Source organism: Dermacentor albipictus, chromosome 5 (assembly GCF_038994185.2).
Source record: "Dermacentor albipictus isolate Rhodes 1998 colony chromosome 5, USDA_Dalb.pri_finalv2, whole genome shotgun sequence".
Lineage (NCBI taxonomy): Eukaryota > Metazoa > Arthropoda > Arachnida > Ixodida > Ixodidae > Dermacentor > Dermacentor albipictus.
Window position 1 is genome coordinate 94,316,611 of NC_091825.1, and position 18,254 is coordinate 94,334,864.

Here is an 18,254-nt window from a genome sequence, read left to right on the forward strand (position 1 = left end):
AAAAGAAAGAAAGGCATCTATTCCTAAGGTATAAATACATGTCATATCCAATTATAAACACCATTTGGGCTGTCTGATCGCAAACAGCAGCGCGCGAAGCAGAACGAACGACCCCGCCGAGCAGAATCGCAACAGTTTCCAACGGCGCGACCTTGATGCGGCCTTATACAGTTCGATCGCAGCGCCGCCATAGTATTTTTCATCGTTGCGCGCCTCACCGCAAAGCATGCGCCGTCCCAGCCGCTCGCGCCACTTAACCGTATTCTGGTACACTCTAGTTCGGCGTCATGGCGATACCTTCGTTAAAATTTCGCCTTGATTTGAAAATGTGCTCCTCGTCGCCACATGTCCGCGCAGTGGTCCGTCAGTGGCACGAGCGTTCGTGAAGCCCACTTCATCCCACTTCACGGCGCCGAGGCGGACTGGCGGTCGCCTCGTGCCGTGCTTGTGTTGTCACGACGCAAGCTGGAGGAGCGGTTGTACCGAAACCGTTGGAGCGGCGTGGAAACGTGGTCGACGTGCTGCCGCACGCGAAGACGAGATTTTCCCGAAACACGTCATGGCGACTTCACCGTCGTCTACACCTCGCCAGCAGAAGCGCAAACCCAAAGGCAAGAACAGCGCCGTCGAGCTGGCTCTAAAGCACGGCTACTCGCCGTCCAAGAAAGGCAAGACCAGAGCTGGCAACCAATCTGATAGTATCACATCGTCGACGGTGCCGCGTACCCAAACAGCATTTCCACGCAAACTGCAGTTCGCATCGAGCAACTGGAAAGCTCTCCAGGAGGTAGGTGCGTGCGTGCGTGTGTGTGTGTGTGTGCGCGCGCGCGTAAGTAGTTTGCTGTGTCGCACGTCGTCTCTTAGTCAAATTTTCTTTAAATTTGTTCTGCAGCGTATGAACAAATGCGGCTGAGAACATTAGTCCAGTTTAGACTTATGTAGGTAGTACTATAACGCCGACAGCTGGCAAAGGCAGGAAAAGGAAATAACATTGTGCCTGTGCCTTGCCTTCTTTCTAACAGGACTGTATACGTTAAGCAAGAAACAGCCTGTCTACTTGTGTATTGCAGACACATTCAGTGCTCTTGCTTCATGCAACACATCAGCTGCATATTTTCATGGAAAAGTGCAAAGTACAAAAGGCTTTCGTTTCTCAACAGAAAAAAAAAATTAAGAAGCTATTAGCGCACATGAATCACCTCTGAAAAAGCCTACAAATAAGTGCACATTTCAATACTGAGCACTGCATCCTGACATCTGTGACATCCTAGCATCACGCAATATTGCAGCGGTACTCTATAGTAGTGTAAATAGTTGGGCTAATTGGCTGGGACGACAAAACCCAAAGAAAAAGGACACATACAAGCATGCAGTCACAACACAGTGACATAATTATCACAAGGAACATGCTGCAGATCTATATACTGCCTAGCGAGCGGAGTATCATGCTTCTGTTACTGAGTGGCCATGACACACTGCTTGTGCTTGCAACCCGAACATGGTATTTTGCATACTGGTAGCACAAAAATACACCCATAACATGTGATTTGACGCAACCTTACATCCACAAGTTGTAGTTCTAGCATATGAAAGGTTATTCCAGGGAAAGCGTCGCAGGTAAAGAGAACAACTGCTCTGGGAAACGTGGATTGCGACTTCTGTGACTATATTACTTGCATAGCTTCTGAAGCCTTATCTGCTAAGTATAAAATGGAGTAGTTGAGAGACAGTGAACACAATTTGTGCAAAACTAGGATGCAAATGAGTGTTTCGATAATGTGATGTAACAAGTTTAGATGATTTTCTTCCGGGACACGCACTGCATATGCGCAAAAGTTCCTTGCATTGGCAGGTTACGCTTATGGTAAATCTCTGGCACACACACTTCTAGGGTCACAACAACTGGGCTCGCTTCTAAACAATGTCACGGTTCTGGACTAGCTAATTGCACCCTTAGCCCATGCGTCACTTTCATGTTGTTACGCTCCCTAAGCACTATTTGAGGCAGCTGCATAGACATAGGTTGCTGAGCTTGAAATTGTGCATTCAGATAGGAGGCACAGCAGTTCGCAAACATAATGTGCCAGTGGACAACATAATGGTGCCAAAAGATGTAAAAGGAGCTGTGTCTGAACTGCAGCCAAAACAGGAGTTGTGAGTGCAAAAGCTCGCACTCATTGTACGATATGGGAAGTGGAAATTCACCACTGCTTACCATAGAAATCTGCATATTTCTACATAAGGAATTGCATGGGATTGAGCATTGTTGGTGCTTGATCACATGTCGCAGAAATAATATGCTAGAAATCTTAATCTAGGATCGGTGCATCAGATGCACACACCTACCATAGCCCCTGGACTTGGCACAATTCGATCATCTCTTATTGTGCACTATGCAATGCTTCCTTGCTGTTCACAAGTATCAAAATGGAAAGCTTAGATGATCTCTCTCTCTCACACAGACACACACACACGCTGCCTCACGTCTCACTGCAATGGATTCAACGATCTGCTTGTCAGCAACATGTGAACAGCAATGCCGATTACATCACTACATAAGTTGCCACAGTTAAGAAATAACAAAGAGTGCTGTGTCCTTTATCGAAAATTGTCAATTGCTTTTGCACTATTTTAATAGTAAGCAGAATTTCACTCTCGGGTGCGAAAGGGGTCAGGTTTTTTTTTTTTTTTCCTTGCACTTTTTCTGCTCTAAACTTTTCATAGTGATGCTATAGGAACCTCCTTAGCTGTCGGCACTGTTCAAGAAGTGTTCTGCGATTCAGAAAACGGTGCGATTCAGAAAACGGTGTTTGCGGGGTTGACGAAGTCCTGTCATTTGCAATTACAACGGGATTCTAAAGGAGCCTTTTGAAAAAATGGTCAAGCTGGTTCTCATGCAATTTGTAATTGCCAAAAATATGGCAACCAGCACATCTTTCAAGTGGTAATTACTATGCAGCTCGCATGTTCTTGCTTTCGTGCATTAACCATGATGGCAAAGAATGCACTAACTGCACAGTTATGGTAATTTTAACACTGTGCTAGCCACCACATCTTGGACAATGGCGCATTGCAAGGAAAACCAGTGAGGAATTTGGAAAGGGTCTTTCTCACCCTAGGTGCTGGTGAGCTTCTCTCATAGTAGCTTTCTGTTTTTTTATTTTTTTTTAATTAGGTGTGTGCTAGCGCAGTGGCATCTATTTTGCAATTCAGAAATGCTGTTCAGTTCACTTTTATGTCTGTGAACTGTACTCATATGTCTTTTTTGGGGCATTGGGGCACTTGTAGAAGCTTCAGGTTGCTCCCCAAAACAAGAATGGTGTGTCCGAGAAGGCAGCTAACAGAAAGAAAAATGCAGGCAAGGACTGCTCTACGTTGGCACCAGTCAAGTAAGTGGTGACAGTGCTTTGTGCATAGTAACATATGAATTTACTACTCCTGCTGCCTCTATTACTAATATTACTACTGCTGTTATCTCTTCTGCATCTACTGCTACTGCCACTACTGTTGCCAGTGCTTTGCGAACTCGTGATATGGAATGAGCAAGTAGCGCAAACATGTAATGTAAAAAAAAAAAAAGTGGGGGCGGTGCATTACGTACAACATACCTCATTTTGTTCTGTGGCACCATAGACACACACACTTGTAAGCGCTTGTACTTTGTAAAACTTCCATCACAGTGCCTTATAGATCAACCTTTGAGTTAATTTAGTATGGTGATGTATTTTTTTTTTCAGGCTGTATTTTACGTTTATTTGGGAAAGAAAGGTTGGTTCTTATTCACAGAGAAAATGAGAAAAGTTTCTCTGTTTGAATTTGGCTCCCAAGGTGCCAGGATGGTACATTAGTACACCATTACTAATTTAAAAATATTTTTGTACTTCCGGGTAATTTTTATTCAGATGCAATTCTAAAAACTCACCAGGATGCATCATCGGTTCCTGTAGAATGCTGTGTATTCCTTGACTCAGTTAACTAGTCCTAAGGAGTTATACAAATCTCGTGATGTCATGAGCTGCTAACTTGCAAACTTCACGCTTGTCTTTAGTTGTTGCTTCCTTTCTGGCTTGCCAAGTCTCTATTCACAGCAAGGCTGAGGTTTGTGGTACGCCAGATATTTAATATTAACCAATGAAACCTAATATGTTTTAGCATCTCTTTAAGGCCCTGACTCGTACAAACCACCTCACCCCATTGCATTTGCTGCAGTAGCCCAGTGGCTATTGCATTGCAGTGCAATGCAATAGGCTTCAGTGCAATGCAATAACTGCAGGCTGCAGTTTCTATCCTGGATGCAGCGGCCGCATTCCAGTTTGGGTGCTTGGATTTAGACGCACGCTAAAGAATCTCAGGTGGTGAAAATCAATCCAAAGTCCATTTTTGTTGAAGCATGCTGCCAGCAGCTTGTGCGTTATCACATCGTTGCTTTTCCTGATTATCTAGATTTACTTTGACCTTTGTTCCCATTTACTGGCCTTGCCTTGTATCGGAATGTGCAATCTTAGTTTGATTTTAATGACCTTTCGCACACTCCAGCTCTTCCATTAGTACAATGTCCAGATTGCCTACATTCTGTCCTATTGTTGTTTTGTATGAAAACGAGATAAGATTCCTGAGTATGGCAGTGTGATTAGGAAGTTGAGGGAGTTGATGCCTATTTATCTTTGTTCCTCTCCCACATTTTTTTTTTTCTCCCTTGTATTCATGCACTTGTATGTGTAGCATTGGCAAATTCAAATCAGTTGCAGGTAGTGCACCAGCCCATTTCTTTCTGTGCATTGTCCATGTAGCTTGTGCGTAGCATGTCCCGCCAAGTCGCCCAATGCCCGGATAGGCTTAAGTACGTGAGCTTAGTTGTCTCCAGCTGTCCAGTTGCCACCTAACCTCCTATCTCGCCGAATCATCTATTTACTTCATTCCAGGAAGGAGGAAGTCTGGTTCGATGGCGTCGACCCACTGCTGCTGGAACCTGAAAACATGCAAACTGCAGGCCAGGCCATTGGCCTGGAGAAGAAAGGCACCTACAACAAGTGAGTGTGGCCAAGTGACACCTACATTCACTCTATGCCTTGAATTTGTCTTCCTGCTCATCGACGCCTCCATTTTAAGTATTTGACGGTGTCACCTCAGGTTCACTTACTACGACTATCAGTTGCTTCAGAAACACTCCCCTGGGGCTCCCGTGCCCTCAAGCTGACACAGGAAGTGCCTGCCTGCAAAATTATAGCTTAGGAATTTGTGGGGAGCACTGTTGGAGCAAAGCAACCGCTTTGTCCAGCGCGAGTTGATTGGCTGGTTGGTTCAGTGTAGTAACGTTGGTTCAACGTTCCTGCAGCTGCACAGGAAAAACAAGGACACAAGAAACCTAAAACTGATGCCACTAGCCATCAGTGCTCGTGGCATCAGTTTTACGTTTATTGTGTGCGTGTCTTTCCTGCGCTGCTGCCTTAGTAAGCTTTGTCTAATGAGCAGCGTTCTCTGCTCAACAGAGTCAAGGAATTCAGTTGGAGTGAAGGCATGCTTGTGGATACAAGAGTTAGTTACAGTGTGATTGGCTTTGGCTTGACATTGTTGCTGAAGAGTTATTAATGAGCAAATGAGCGCTGCTGACATTCTGTGGCTTGTCTAATGGATAACACTGAATTGTCACGTTATTCTCACTTGTTCGCCATCTATACAGTCGACATCCGTTAATTCGACCTTGATGGGACCGGCGAATTGATCTAATTATCCAACTGGTGGAATTAAGCAAGCAGAAGAAACTTCAAAACACACCGCTGATTCACTGATAGTATTTGCCCTAACCTAACATGCCCTCAAATCAAATGCATGCCCATTTTCGATGTATCCAAAGCAGAAAACTAACATTAAAAAAATTGTCAGCCCAAGTACTTTGTACAGATGGTTAACCAGTGAAGCTGAAATGTGCGTCCCCGGTGTTTATCACTGGGTAAATCCCGACGGTTCATTAAAGTGTTCCTCAATTATTGATTACATCTTTGTGTTTCTTAATTATTATAGCCGACGAATGTGGGAGCAGTGGCACGAGCACGTTCGCATGGTAGTAGAAATGTGACTCGCACGTGATAAAATGGGCAAGAAAAAAGAGCAAGGGTTTAATATGTGTTCCACAATAGTTGCCAGTTCCCTAAAGTCGGCTTTGCTACATGGTCTTTTAAAGTCAGCTTTGTCAGAGCACATTATTGTTATTGAGTAACACATATGAACACCGCGCAGGCAATTTTTGGCTCGATTTTCTTGAAAAAAATGGCTGTGGCTTAGGTAAGGTTAAGCCCAGGATGCGAAGCATACTAGCCTTTATTTTAGTTGTTGAACCACTGTTTAGCCTGGTGAACTGCTGTTGCTTGGCTATATTTGGTTCGGCTAGACGAAGAAACAACTTATGCATTACTGCTTCGCCTTCAAGAGTGGAACGCGACAGCGTTCCCGTCGACCCGCCAAGGGGTGTAAGACAATGGGCTACAGGGCAGCGACTACGCGCCCCGCATTGGACGCGGTGAGCGTCGAGCAAAGCAGCGTTCGGCGCGGCAACGAAATGTGCGCCTGAGCAAGAGACGCACGCCTTAGAAACAGCTCGTTTCTAAGGCAACACCGCATTCACTAGAGGCGCTTTTGTACCGCTTTGAAGCATCGTACTCGTGGCTCAGTGGTAGCGTCTCCGTCCCACACTCCGGAGACCCTGGTTCGATTCCCACCCAGCCCGTCTTGCAAGAGTTGAGCCAAAGCCACTTCTCCTCTGTCGTGACGTCACGGTGTCACGTGATTTCATGGCGACACCACCGCGCCTGAGGAGCTGGGTTGAGCTCTCGTAATATGCTTCGCATAAAAAGAAGGCTCACATTAGAACCGGATAAATACCATAATCAGACATTGTGAGCTACGGTTGTTGCTTGAAAATCTTCCTAGGCCTGACTGGTCAAGTTTGGATTATCCGGTGAAAGGCAGTTTTAGAATCTAAATAACGAAAGTTTAGGCCCATACAAATGCATGGGCACTGGCCAGGATCTTCGGCCGAGATCAAATTAACCGAAATTTCAAATTAGCGAAGTCATATTAACAGCACTCTATTATATTTATTTTCTTGTTGTCTGCTACCACTAATGAGGTCTCTTTTCATATCAAAGGTCTTTACTGCATTGTGTTAAAGAAGTGTTTTATCTAGGCTGAAACAAGCATTATGTTGACATGCTAAATGGAATTGTAAAGAAGACATCTATTCCTGACGCGGTGTACCTTAGATGACATTGGCCTTGTTACAGGCCTACTCGAGTGGTGGCCATGGACTGTGAGATGGTGGGCGTTGGTCACGAGGGCAAGGACTCCGTGCTGGCACGTGTCTCACTAGTCAATGTCATGGGCCATGTGATCTACGACAAGTTTGTCAAGCCCACAGAAGAAGTGGTCGACTACCGGACCGCAGTGAGTGGGGTGCGACCAAGTGATTTGGAGAAAGGCAAGTTCATTGCACCTTCCAGCAAGGATGGGGAACAGCTGCAAGCTGTTCAGACATAGCAGCATTGAATTCTGCTCAGTTTTGCAAAGTGTAGTCACACCTTGGCACTAGGTCGATTTTAATCTGCTTGTAACAAGGGAAGCAGAGCAGTTTGCAGCTCTGACAACAGCAACAAAAGGGTGTAAACTTGTGACTAAGCTTCATGTGAAGCAGAAACATTTTTTGATACGCAGCATGCAGAAGGATAGGTCCATAACACGCTGCTCCTACCATTTCTTTTCATTATTTGGGTATCCCGTCCACTTTTGTGCTTGATAAGAAACGTCAGGTAAAGTTAAATCCAGTTGGATGTCATTGTCTGTCTTGTGTGTCCCTTCTGTCATCATCACTAAAGTTGTGCTTTGTTTCTTCCAAGTATGAACCAGCTGGCCTAGCAACACACATTGTTGTGCTAATGATAAGGGCCTGGGTGTGGGTTCGTACAGCCATTCATAGGCGAGGATGAGTTTTTTTGCTTATTTTTTTGTGCCTCAAGGGTTCCAATAGGACATTACACAAGGTGTGGGCACATAAAGGGTTGGTGTGGGCACATAAAGGGTTGGAATGATAACGATAATGTTACAGCTATGTGTCAAAACACTGTATGAAAGACCTAAAGCATGCAGTAAGTACGTAATCAAGAAGTACAGGAAGTATCTACAGAGATTCCACAGCTACCGTAATTTTCCACAAGAAAAGTAGGAATATACCTATGAAGAAAGGAGTCAGGCAACGATACGCAATCTGTCCAATGCTATTCACTGCATGCTTGGAAGAAGTATTCAAGCTGTTAATCTGGGAAGGCTTAGGAGTAAGGATCAATGGTGAATATCTTGGCAACCTTCAATTTGCAGATGGCATTGTCCTGTTCAGCAACACTGAGGATGAGTTACAACAAATGATCGAGGACTTTAACAGAAAGCGTATAAGAGTGGGGTTGAAGATTAATATGCAGAATACAAAGCTAAATTTAAAAGTAGTAGCACTGTTGCTTTGTATTGTGCAGCATATTGCATCAGGAGGCAGATTAGGGGTGTGATCTTGTACGCGTTCCAAAATCGAAAGGAGGTGGTCCATTCTTTACGTCACGAAATAGGCGGTCCGTTTTGTTGCATTCGTCCGATAGCATACGGCACGAAATGATTGACAGCAGCAATCCCATCACAATTGACATCGTGGCGTTCGTAACGGTTCAAATTGACCAATCGTGTGCGGCTTGGTGGAACGGACCACCTCCGTTCTATTTTGGAACGCATACAAGATTGCACCCTAGGTGTTGTGTTAACGTAAGAATATTTGCGTCACATCTGTCACGCAGACTCGCCAGCAGTTTGAATAAGGATTCAAGTGTTCCATTTCATATTGATGCAGTGTTTTCGCTGGCACTTAACAGTTGTAAGGCATCTCTGCTCAGGTCTAATTGAAGCTTGATTTGCTTGGTTCCTTTGCAGCTGAGGATTTCAGTAAAGTCCAGAAGGAAGTGAGTGAAATACTGAATGGTCGCATCCTTGTTGGCCATGCCGTGCACCATGACTTAAAGGTGGGGCATCGCAGTTTGTTCATACATAAGAAGCTCAAGCAGTGCTTTTCATGCAAACTGAACTGAACTGTTTAATGTACACTTTGTGTCTACACTGCCTTTTTATGCGTCTATATGGCCATTCATAGGCTATAGCATAGAACTGTCTAAGTTGCTGCTACCTCCGTAATTTGTTCAGTGAATTGCTTGGAGGTTGTCTAGATGTTTCTAATACCCTGTAGCAGTTATAAAGCTCTAACCGTGGCAGTAAAGAATTCTAGTTTGAAAGTATTTCTTTTAACGTTATATTGTTCTGAACTTGGCTGGTTTCAGATACATTCCACATTGTAATCAGTGTCATTGCAGTGAAGGTAATGCCAAGGGGCATGAACAGGTGGCTTCTAGGTTATGTTACTCAAAAACTATTCTAATGTGGCTACCACGTGCATGTGATATCCAAGCGATAAGCGATGCGACAAGCAGGCACTGTTGCATTGCGGCGTGGAGCAACCACACGCACGTGACATTATGGAAAAATGTATCCACAAATTTACATTGCTGTCTGAATAAATACATCTGTGCGCCCATAAAGAAATCGCAAACATACTAAGAGATCAATGTTTTAACAAAGGCGTATTGGTGCTAGCTTCGTCAGTGAAAATCAGTTCCAAGCCGCCAGCGGAAAATGCTGTGGTACCATCTGGTGAAGAAAACTCAAAACACTTTCGCAGCTTTTGGTGGCGTCTCAGGCCTAGCAGTGTCAAAACCAACAACTGTTCTCACTAATAACTACAAAACAACGCTGATACTTCTTTTCTCAGCTTGAGATGAGCTAAAGCAATGGCTGATTTAACTTTTTTTTTCTCTGACGGCAGAAAGCAAATTGCAAGAGTGAATTTAGATCAAAGTAAGCGGACTGGTTGCTCCCAATGTTGCTGTGCAATCACGCTCTCACCTTGCAGACATCAGGGTGACAAGCGAAATTTTCTGGTTGGCCAAGAAAATTGTGCTGATCCCACGCATTGTGGGAATCGATGTAAGCGAAGCTTTCCGTGCTGGATGCTTTGATTGATGATAATTAGCGGTGATGTTTACAGTTAAAATTAATTTCTTTGACGTTTAGTCTAACACAATAGTGGTGAGTTGATCTTAAATGTTACCTTGCAGGCACCAGTGCTGTTTGTCTGTGTAGTACACAGAACATGCAGGGAGAGGTGTTTGCTTGAGGCATTGTTTTGTGCTAACTTTCATAACTTCTGAGAGGGTTGAGCATAGTCATTGCCTGACATGGCACATCGCATTGTGGCAGAAGTATTAAACTTGAATTGGATTATGGGGCTCCATGTGCCAAAACCAAAATTGGATTATGAGGCATGCCAGAGTGCCGGACTCCGGATTAATTTTGACACTGCGATGTTGTTTAATGTGTCCCAAAATCTAAGTGCAGGTGCGTTTTCTATTTCGCCCCCGTTGAAATGCAACTGCCACGGTTGGGATCAAATCCACGGTCTCTAGCAATGCCATAGCCACAAAGCTACCGCAGCGGGCACAGAAGTGTTGATTTGACGCAACAATTGCTTCCGTAGTGGCGCCTGTACCCTGCAGTGCGTTTTAATTAACGCGGCTCTGCTTCTGCATGCCCTGCGTAGTTTGTCCGCTTGACAAGTTTGCGTGGTGTTTATTTTTCAAAAATAGCAGCAACGTACTGTACCGTATCTTGAAGTTAAGCTTATCCAGTTTCCCCGCAACCAGTGTCATATAGTAGTAGGGTTTCCTTGCCTTCTCACGTAACCTTCATCCCCCCCACCCCCCTTGTATGGTAACTGCCTCTTCTCCTCCCTCCTCTCTACAGTTCTATCTACGTCCCCTCTGGACTCGCATGTTAGTAGAAAGGAAAGCGCTGCAGTTTCTGCAATGCTTCTGAGGAGAGTCACTGATAATTACTGCTGTCAAAAGGCTAAAGTGGCAATGGCCAGAAATCTCCAGAGGGCATTGTGCACATTCGGCACGGTGGGGTGAAAACGAGTTTCTAGCCTCACCTTTCCAATCTAACTCACCCCTGTTACGTATACACATGCTCTGAACCACCCCTCCAGCCTCCTCCAACACATTGTGCCTGACCGCAGCAACCACAGAGCAGCAGCAGTGGGAAAGTCAAAGGAAGAGGCAAAGAAAGCTTCGCTTTAAAATTGGGGATGCGACAAGTGACAGTGACGGATTGCTCAAGACGCAGCAAAATCTTTCGCTCGTCGCCGTCGCTCGAAAATCGTGTGTGTGAGCCTTAACAGTGCATGTGTCCATCTTGTAAACAATGCAGCTATACTACAGTGAACTAGAGGGCACATTGATGGCTCATTTAATTGCTCTGGTAGTGAGTGCTGCAAAGGTTCTGTGAACCGGCAGTTAAGTTCTACTATGAGCTTAAACAAGCGCTATTGATGATGATGATGAAGGCATATTATTAGTATTACTAAGACCCACTTGTTTATGTAATGCAGCTTTAAAGGGGCTCTGAAACACTTTTTGAACATAGTAAGAAAACATTGCCCATCTGTCGTGGAGGCTGCAGTAAACAAGCGAGCTAAATATTACTGCACTGCACGCAGCAGGGAACTTGCAATCCCACGTCAAAAACAGTGAAAAATTGCTTGCTCTCGCTTCCGAAATGCCGTCATGCAGCGTCATCAATAGCAACTGGCCCAATGCCATTGGCTGATTTCGTGATCACAAGGGCATTCTCAGCATTGCATAATTGCCAATATTGAGTTAAATAAATGAAATATATTGACACAAGATGATTTCAAATTACGCACGCCAGCCGCTTCCTGCGTCCGTCCAGCTGTTTACTGGATGGACGATAGCAGCAGTGAAGCGGGCAACTCGGGCTCGCAAGGCACGCGCAATCGGAGCAACGTGCTATGAGTGCGGGACACGAGAGAAGAAATGCGGGACTGTGGCAAAAGAGACTGTGGACGTTTTAGCGAGGCTGTCACTTAGCTGTTTGTCGGGCACAAGTTCGCCCAACGTAAAGTTATTAAAGTAGCGTCACTCAACTGTGCGTTACAATATATAGATATAAGTCTGCAATCTCAAAAAGGCAGAAAAATCATTTCACCTTTGCACTGCGCATAGCTGTGTTAGCTGCATGTGGCCTCAGAGGTGGCATTGGTGTGCCGTGTAGCATAGTCAACCGTGGCCGCCACAGGATGCCGTGACACTCGAACTCCACCGTGTAGCTTCCAGCATTCTAGCATAGAGGAAAAGAAAGAGAATGCCAGGTATTGCTGCAATAGCTTCACTTATAGTTGAAGGATGTGAAAAAAAATTTATTGACATGAGATTTGTGAGACACCATCCTTTAATAACGAGGCCATCTTGTGATTAAATTGAAAAGTGTTTCATAACATTTTTAGAGCTGTCTCGAACAATTTTCGTAGTACCTCTAAAGGGCTCTGAGATAACCAGTCGAATGTTCCATTACTATACCGCAAGTATACATTGTTTAAAGGTAGTTCGAAAAAATAATAACAACAAAAATGAAGAATAGTAAGAATCGCTAAACCAGAATCTTAGTGCCAGGTTAGCAGCGGAAACCATTTCGCCACTGGCTTTTGAGCAAGAATACATAAGGTTATCATAGCAAGGAGGTAGCTGTGGCAATAAGTCATGGCAGCAAGCCATAAGAATGATTTACTGCTAAGTCCAGGTTGGAAAATGACTTGAGCTGTCAGCCCTTCCTGATCTGAATTTTTTTTAATGCAGCGAAAAGTTTCTGTGCATCTAAGTGGCAGAAGTTAGGGGGAAATCAAGAAAAAATTCACACTGGAGCTTATAACCATGAATCGAAGGTTTTTCTCATGAACTGCCAAAAGCTCTGTGTTTGCAAGTAGCATGTGGTTCTCTAGATCTCTTAATTCACAATCATAAAGGCTTGAAATATGGCTGTAGATTATCTGAAGATTATTTTTGTCATCCAAGGCAGGTTATTTAAATTGTGCAGCAGGATCCAAAGATAGAGCACAGAGGCCTAATGTCAATGTGATGCAACACATAGACATTTGTGAAATTTCAGGGAGAGCCATAATTATCTATGGCACACAGTTGAGATGTAATGCAAGTAGCATTGCTGACAATCATGTTTCTGAAAATAGCTTTGTTGGCTTTTCTCGGTGTGGTATATTTCTTGTAAAACACTACAATTCTTACAGGGACCACTGCACCAGACAGGATAACAGGCGGCTATAACATTCTGCTTCGAGGGCCCTTTATGATTTTCTTAGTCCTGAAAAGAGTTTGTTAGATTCCAGGCATTCCGAAGTCTGGGAAGGAGCTGTACACTTGTCTTTCTCCTTTCACGTCCCTCTAATCATTGCGCGTCATTGACAATGTGTTTGTGCAGGTGCTCTTTCTGTCCCATCCCAAGCGACGAATACGAGACACAAGCGCCTATCGCCCATTCCGGACCATGTTTGGCGGCCGAACGCCGTCTCTCAAGGCCCTCTCAGAGCGAATCCTGGGAGTGAAGGTCCAGCAGGGAGAACACAGTTCGGTCAGTGACCAGCTCCGACCCTTACTCACTGTCGTGAGAACTGAACGAAACTAGCAGCTGCTTCTGCAGATAATACTGGCCAAATAAAGTGTGGGTCGCTTTGTTGCAGATATAGCGATAGACTGCTTTTATACTTCAGATGGACTTTGGTGGGATGGGCCACTGTGGCGATAGTTGCAAGGCACTCTGGTGCATGCACATCCTTTCTTGTGAAATGCTAGCAGTTCTAGATATTCTAGTTATGATTAAGAGGAAGAACTGGAGTTTGGCAGGCGATGTAATGCCTAAGGTAGAGAACCAACGGTCTTTTAGAGTTACAGAATGGTTTCTAAGGAGAAAGGGAAGCGCCAAAAGGTTTCCTACAAAACCTACTGGAGGGAGCTGTGGCGCTATTGCCTATGGGAGGTGCTAGTACAGTTGTTCAGCCAGCATGGGAAACTTCGTCCTTGCGGCTTCAAACAGATTTTTGACTTTGCAAAACTGATCATTTTCAACAAAATAATGCGTTACAAATGCAATGATTCAAAACTTGTGCATGTGCGCAAAGTGTGCTTGCCATCTGCATGTGGAAAAATATGATTGCTTCAAAATTTATGCCATTAAAGGCGGATAAAGCGTAGTATAGCGTAGGATAAAGCCATGAGAACTCCTGGAGTTAACAGGCACGTAAATCAGACAAATCCATGAACTAACCTCCATTCCTATGGTAGCTGAACACTCGCAGTACCAGTGTTCGCTCTCAGAATTTTAGAAGGAAACTCTTGGAAAGCGAAGTCTAGGATGGCTGAGAACTAGGTGGTGCAATGAAATTAGGAAATTTGCAGGCATAGAATGGGGTGAGCTGGTGCAAGACAGGCAGTTGAAGATCGCCGGGAGGGGCCTTTGTCATGCAATGGACAATGACTAGGCTGACGATGATGACTAGCTGTTCATATGATTTGATTTACATGGCTGAGGCATACAGATATCGTGTTAAAATAGGTTTAAGGCATTTAATGTTCAATTTAAGGGAACTCCAAAGAGGACATCTAATAAAATAGATTTGTAGATGGTTCTTTCAAAACATGCTTTCTGACTGAAAATGGTTAGTGGAGAAAATGGAAGTAAAACTTCCTTTTGCAAATTCAATGCCTAAGCCACAGCATTTATAATGGCACTCTGACAACAGATTTCAAAGCATTTTCACGTTTGTTCCTTTGTTGCAGAGAAAATATCAGCCCAAGTTGCTAGCTCGAATCTTTGCTTAGTTTCGAATGTAGTCATTTTCGGTCTGAGCAAACAATTAAAGGGACACTAAAGGCAAATACTAAGTCAAGCTAAAGCGATTGATTAGTGCTTGGGAATCTCTAAGGTGTCAATATCATCACGAATAGAGCCTCAATAATGGAGAAATTGAGGTGAATACAGGTACATAATTAGACTCCCCCGGGACATTCAAATACTTGCCTGATGACGAAAGCACTCCTCAGTTAAATTCTGTCACTAGTACTCAAGTACTCGTTGAAAAAAAATCCTCATATTGTATTATAGGATGAAATAAAGTGCTACGTGTCCAGTTCCATTTCATGTTTAAAAAAAAGAAATTACCATTGACAACATGCTTTCGCGTTTCAATAATTTTCTGATCGCATAGTGCTGCGCTGGTTTTGCTGGCTTGTGAAACTCGCACAAACTGCCCGTGGCAGAGAATTCAACTTCCATGTAATGACGTGGGATGCCCAAATGGTCTACACCACTTGACCAAAAAGCAGTTGCAGCGGCGAATCCGCCGCTGTGTCTTGGCTCGGTGTTGCTGTCTGTGGGTGCCATTTTACTCACCGATGGCAGCAAAGAGCGGTGATAGCGTGTGCAATGTCACCACTCCCCCGGTTGGGTGGCGGGATATTTGAATTTCGAAAAAAAGTATTCGGACCCTTCGGATACAATTTTCTCGTAAACTAAGCCTTTTCTTGGCATGACGTAAGTGTTGCAACGTTTCTGGAAAGGTATTTAAACATTCCACGCCGACTTAGTATTTGCCTTTGGTGTCCCTTTAACTAGCACTGAGTAGGCACTGCCAAAATCTGACATCTCTTGCGAGCACTTCAGTGCGAGCTTACCGCCAGTCGTTCTTGTGCCTTTTATTCATTACCATGGCACCATTTACAGTAAGAGCAGCCCTTCTATAATTCCAAAAGTGTAATTTGTCAATCTAGATTAACTTGTTCGTTTAATGGCTCACTCTAGGACGAATTTGCATCCCTTGGGGCTTGTGTTATTCCCGTATGGTAACTGTTGTCTGTCTTCCTTTCATCTACAGTATTTACTTACTTACTGCAGTGCTCCCGGTACTTTACGGTCACAAATGGCATGCAGGTTTCTGTGTAACATAGTGTTCTTGACAGGACAGTATTGGGCGCTCAGTACTAAAGAAGCAATGTGCATGCTACATAGAGTAGAGATGTTGTTAAGATTTTTTTTAATGAGTGAAAGGTTGCTTGGAAAGTCTGTCGATCAGGCAGCATGTCAGGATAAAATAACAGCATGTAAACTTTTGCATCACAGGTGCAAGATGCGCAGGCTGCAATGCGATGCTACACCATGTACAGAAAGCAGTGGGAAGAGGACGTGCGGAACGGTCGACGGTGGTTCACCCAGCAGAAACAGCTGCAGCAAGTGCAGCCGGAGTCGTCTGCATGAAGGGACCTCCCTTTGTACACTTTGTTTTTGTCACACGCGGGCTGGCTACATATTTATGGCTGTGCAAATTAATATAACTTGTATTTCATGATATATTTGTTTCTTGTTTTTTTGTTTATTACTGCACACGATTGACACGATTATTCTGCCACAACACAGCAACAGCAGACCAACATGCTAATACAGTAGACATCCATTAATTCAATTCCTGCCGAAGGTCCCGGCCAGTGCCCATGCATGTATATGGGCCCAAACATTCGTTATTTTGATCCTAAAATTGGCATTCGCCGGATAATTCGAACTTGACCAGTCAGCACGCACATTCCTGACCCCTATGGTGAGCTCAATGATAGCCCCTTTCGTGGCAGTGTCTGTCTCAGCGGAGCTTAGAGGACAGTGAGTGTGTTGAACACACATCTTGTCGAAAGCCCCTATTTTCGGCCTGCCCTAGGAAGCTTTTTAAGCAATAATGGCCTCTCACAATGTCTCATTATGGTAATAATGAGCACCTTTTGTTTTCCGAGGAAATCGGGCCAAAAATTGCCTGCACAATGCAATCGGATACAAAACCAAAACCGCTTTAGCGGCGTTCGGACGTTCTACCGCCCAAATTGCTGCGAAGCTGACTTTAGGAAACCGCCCACCATTTTTACTTTGTTTAGAAGAGTTAATTTAATTTCTACGTTAGTTTTCTGCTTTGGATGCATAGAAAGTGGGTGTGCTTTTGGTTGGGGGGCATGTCAGACTCGGGCAAATATGGCCAAATGAATCAGCTGTGTGTTTTGGCATTTTTTCTGCGCCGGCCAGCCGGAAAACTTGATCAATTTTATCGGTCCTGCCAGGGTTGAATTAAGAGAAGTCGACTGTAATTAAAGTGCCATACTGAGGCACAAAATGCTGCACGGACAACCTCTGAGGACATGTTCGACTGGGCACTAGCATAACCTGGTAAACCAGAGCGCCGCCAAGAGAGGGCACCATGCACCCACCTAGAGTGCCAACGTAGTTGTACAGCGAGCATCATGATGAGCTCCTCTTGGGAAGGTGCAAGAAAACCTACTGAAGTGTCTTGGATGTACCGAATTATACAGTTAAACCCTAATATAATCTCAATATAATGAAATTCTCCATATAACAAAGTATTCAACTTTTATGTAGAAGCTTATCCATAGAACACCATGTATTCCGAACTCCAATATAACGAAATGTGTATATATACGATTTCACTATAACAAAACTGCACCGCCCTCACGAAGGAATACCGAAGCACTAAATAGAAATTGCTGTGGATGCAGATGGTTAAATGGTTGAATTGCGTGCGGCTGCTTGCGAATGCACATCTGAAATCACGCGACAGGGTGGCCACCAAAACGGAGCAGCGCAGCAACAAGGCCCTCTTGCCGTAATGTTCCATATAAAGTCCAAGTGTCCTATCGCGCCCCACATGCATGGAAAGTGTGCAAGGCTGAGACCAAAAAGACCAAAAGGATGGTGAATTGATGCACAAGCAACAGGAAGGGGGGAGGGGAGTGGTGGGGGGCAGCTGAGCTTGCGTCTCACCTGCCCTCCACTACACAAAGGCTGCAAAGACTGCACAAGTCAAGATGGTGGTGGCTTCATGTAGGTTTCTTCGCAAGTGTTCAGTAATCTTGATATTCAAAGACAAGTTAAGGCAAAAAGCAGACAAAGCATTCGCTCCCTTCTGCCTGCGCTTTTCATGAGTGTTGGCCACAGTGGGACAAGACTATCAGCCACGAGTGGACACGAAAGTGTTTCAGGCTTTGCTTCATACTGCTGATGTGAAGATACTGGTGACATGGCATGAAGCTTTACCTTTGGTCACCAGCTCTCAAATTGAACAAAACATTTTTTATCATTAAATTTTTTTTATTACGTGATAATTTCGGAAAGTATTGCAGCGCCTTCCGTGCAATAAAAATCCATCGGCAACTGAACTTATCTGCATAAAAGATCAAATTTCAATATAGCGAAAT

General features: G+C 44.3%; 1 protein-coding gene across 1 annotated transcript; it reads left to right on the top strand.

The window, feature by feature from the left end:
- Positions 1 to 210: 210 nt before the first annotated feature.
- LOC135897059 (uncharacterized) lies at positions 211 to 16,353 on the top strand. The gene is made up of 7 exons (XM_065425637.1): positions 211 to 787; positions 3,289 to 3,389; positions 4,923 to 5,030; positions 7,281 to 7,474; positions 8,965 to 9,053; positions 13,432 to 13,581; positions 16,126 to 16,353. The coding sequence occupies exons 1-7, from the start codon at positions 560 to 562 to the stop codon at positions 16,258 to 16,260; spliced, it is 1,005 nt and encodes a 334-aa protein (XP_065281709.1). The 5' UTR covers positions 211 to 559; the 3' UTR covers positions 16,261 to 16,353.
- Positions 16,354 to 18,254: the final 1,901 nt, after the last annotated feature.

Excerpts from the sequence above, each read along its gene's own strand:
- LOC135897059 (XM_065425637.1), top strand. The coding sequence starts at position 560 with ATGGCGACTTCACCGTCGTCTACACCTCGCCAGCAGAAGCGCAAACCC. Across the intron at positions 7,475-8,964 it reads ACCAAGTGATTTGGAGAAAG|CTGAGGATTTCAGTAAAGTC; the intron begins GCAAGTTCATTG and ends GTTCCTTTGCAG. Across the intron at positions 13,582-16,125 it reads AGCAGGGAGAACACAGTTCG|GTGCAAGATGCGCAGGCTGC; the intron begins GTCAGTGACCAG and ends TTTGCATCACAG.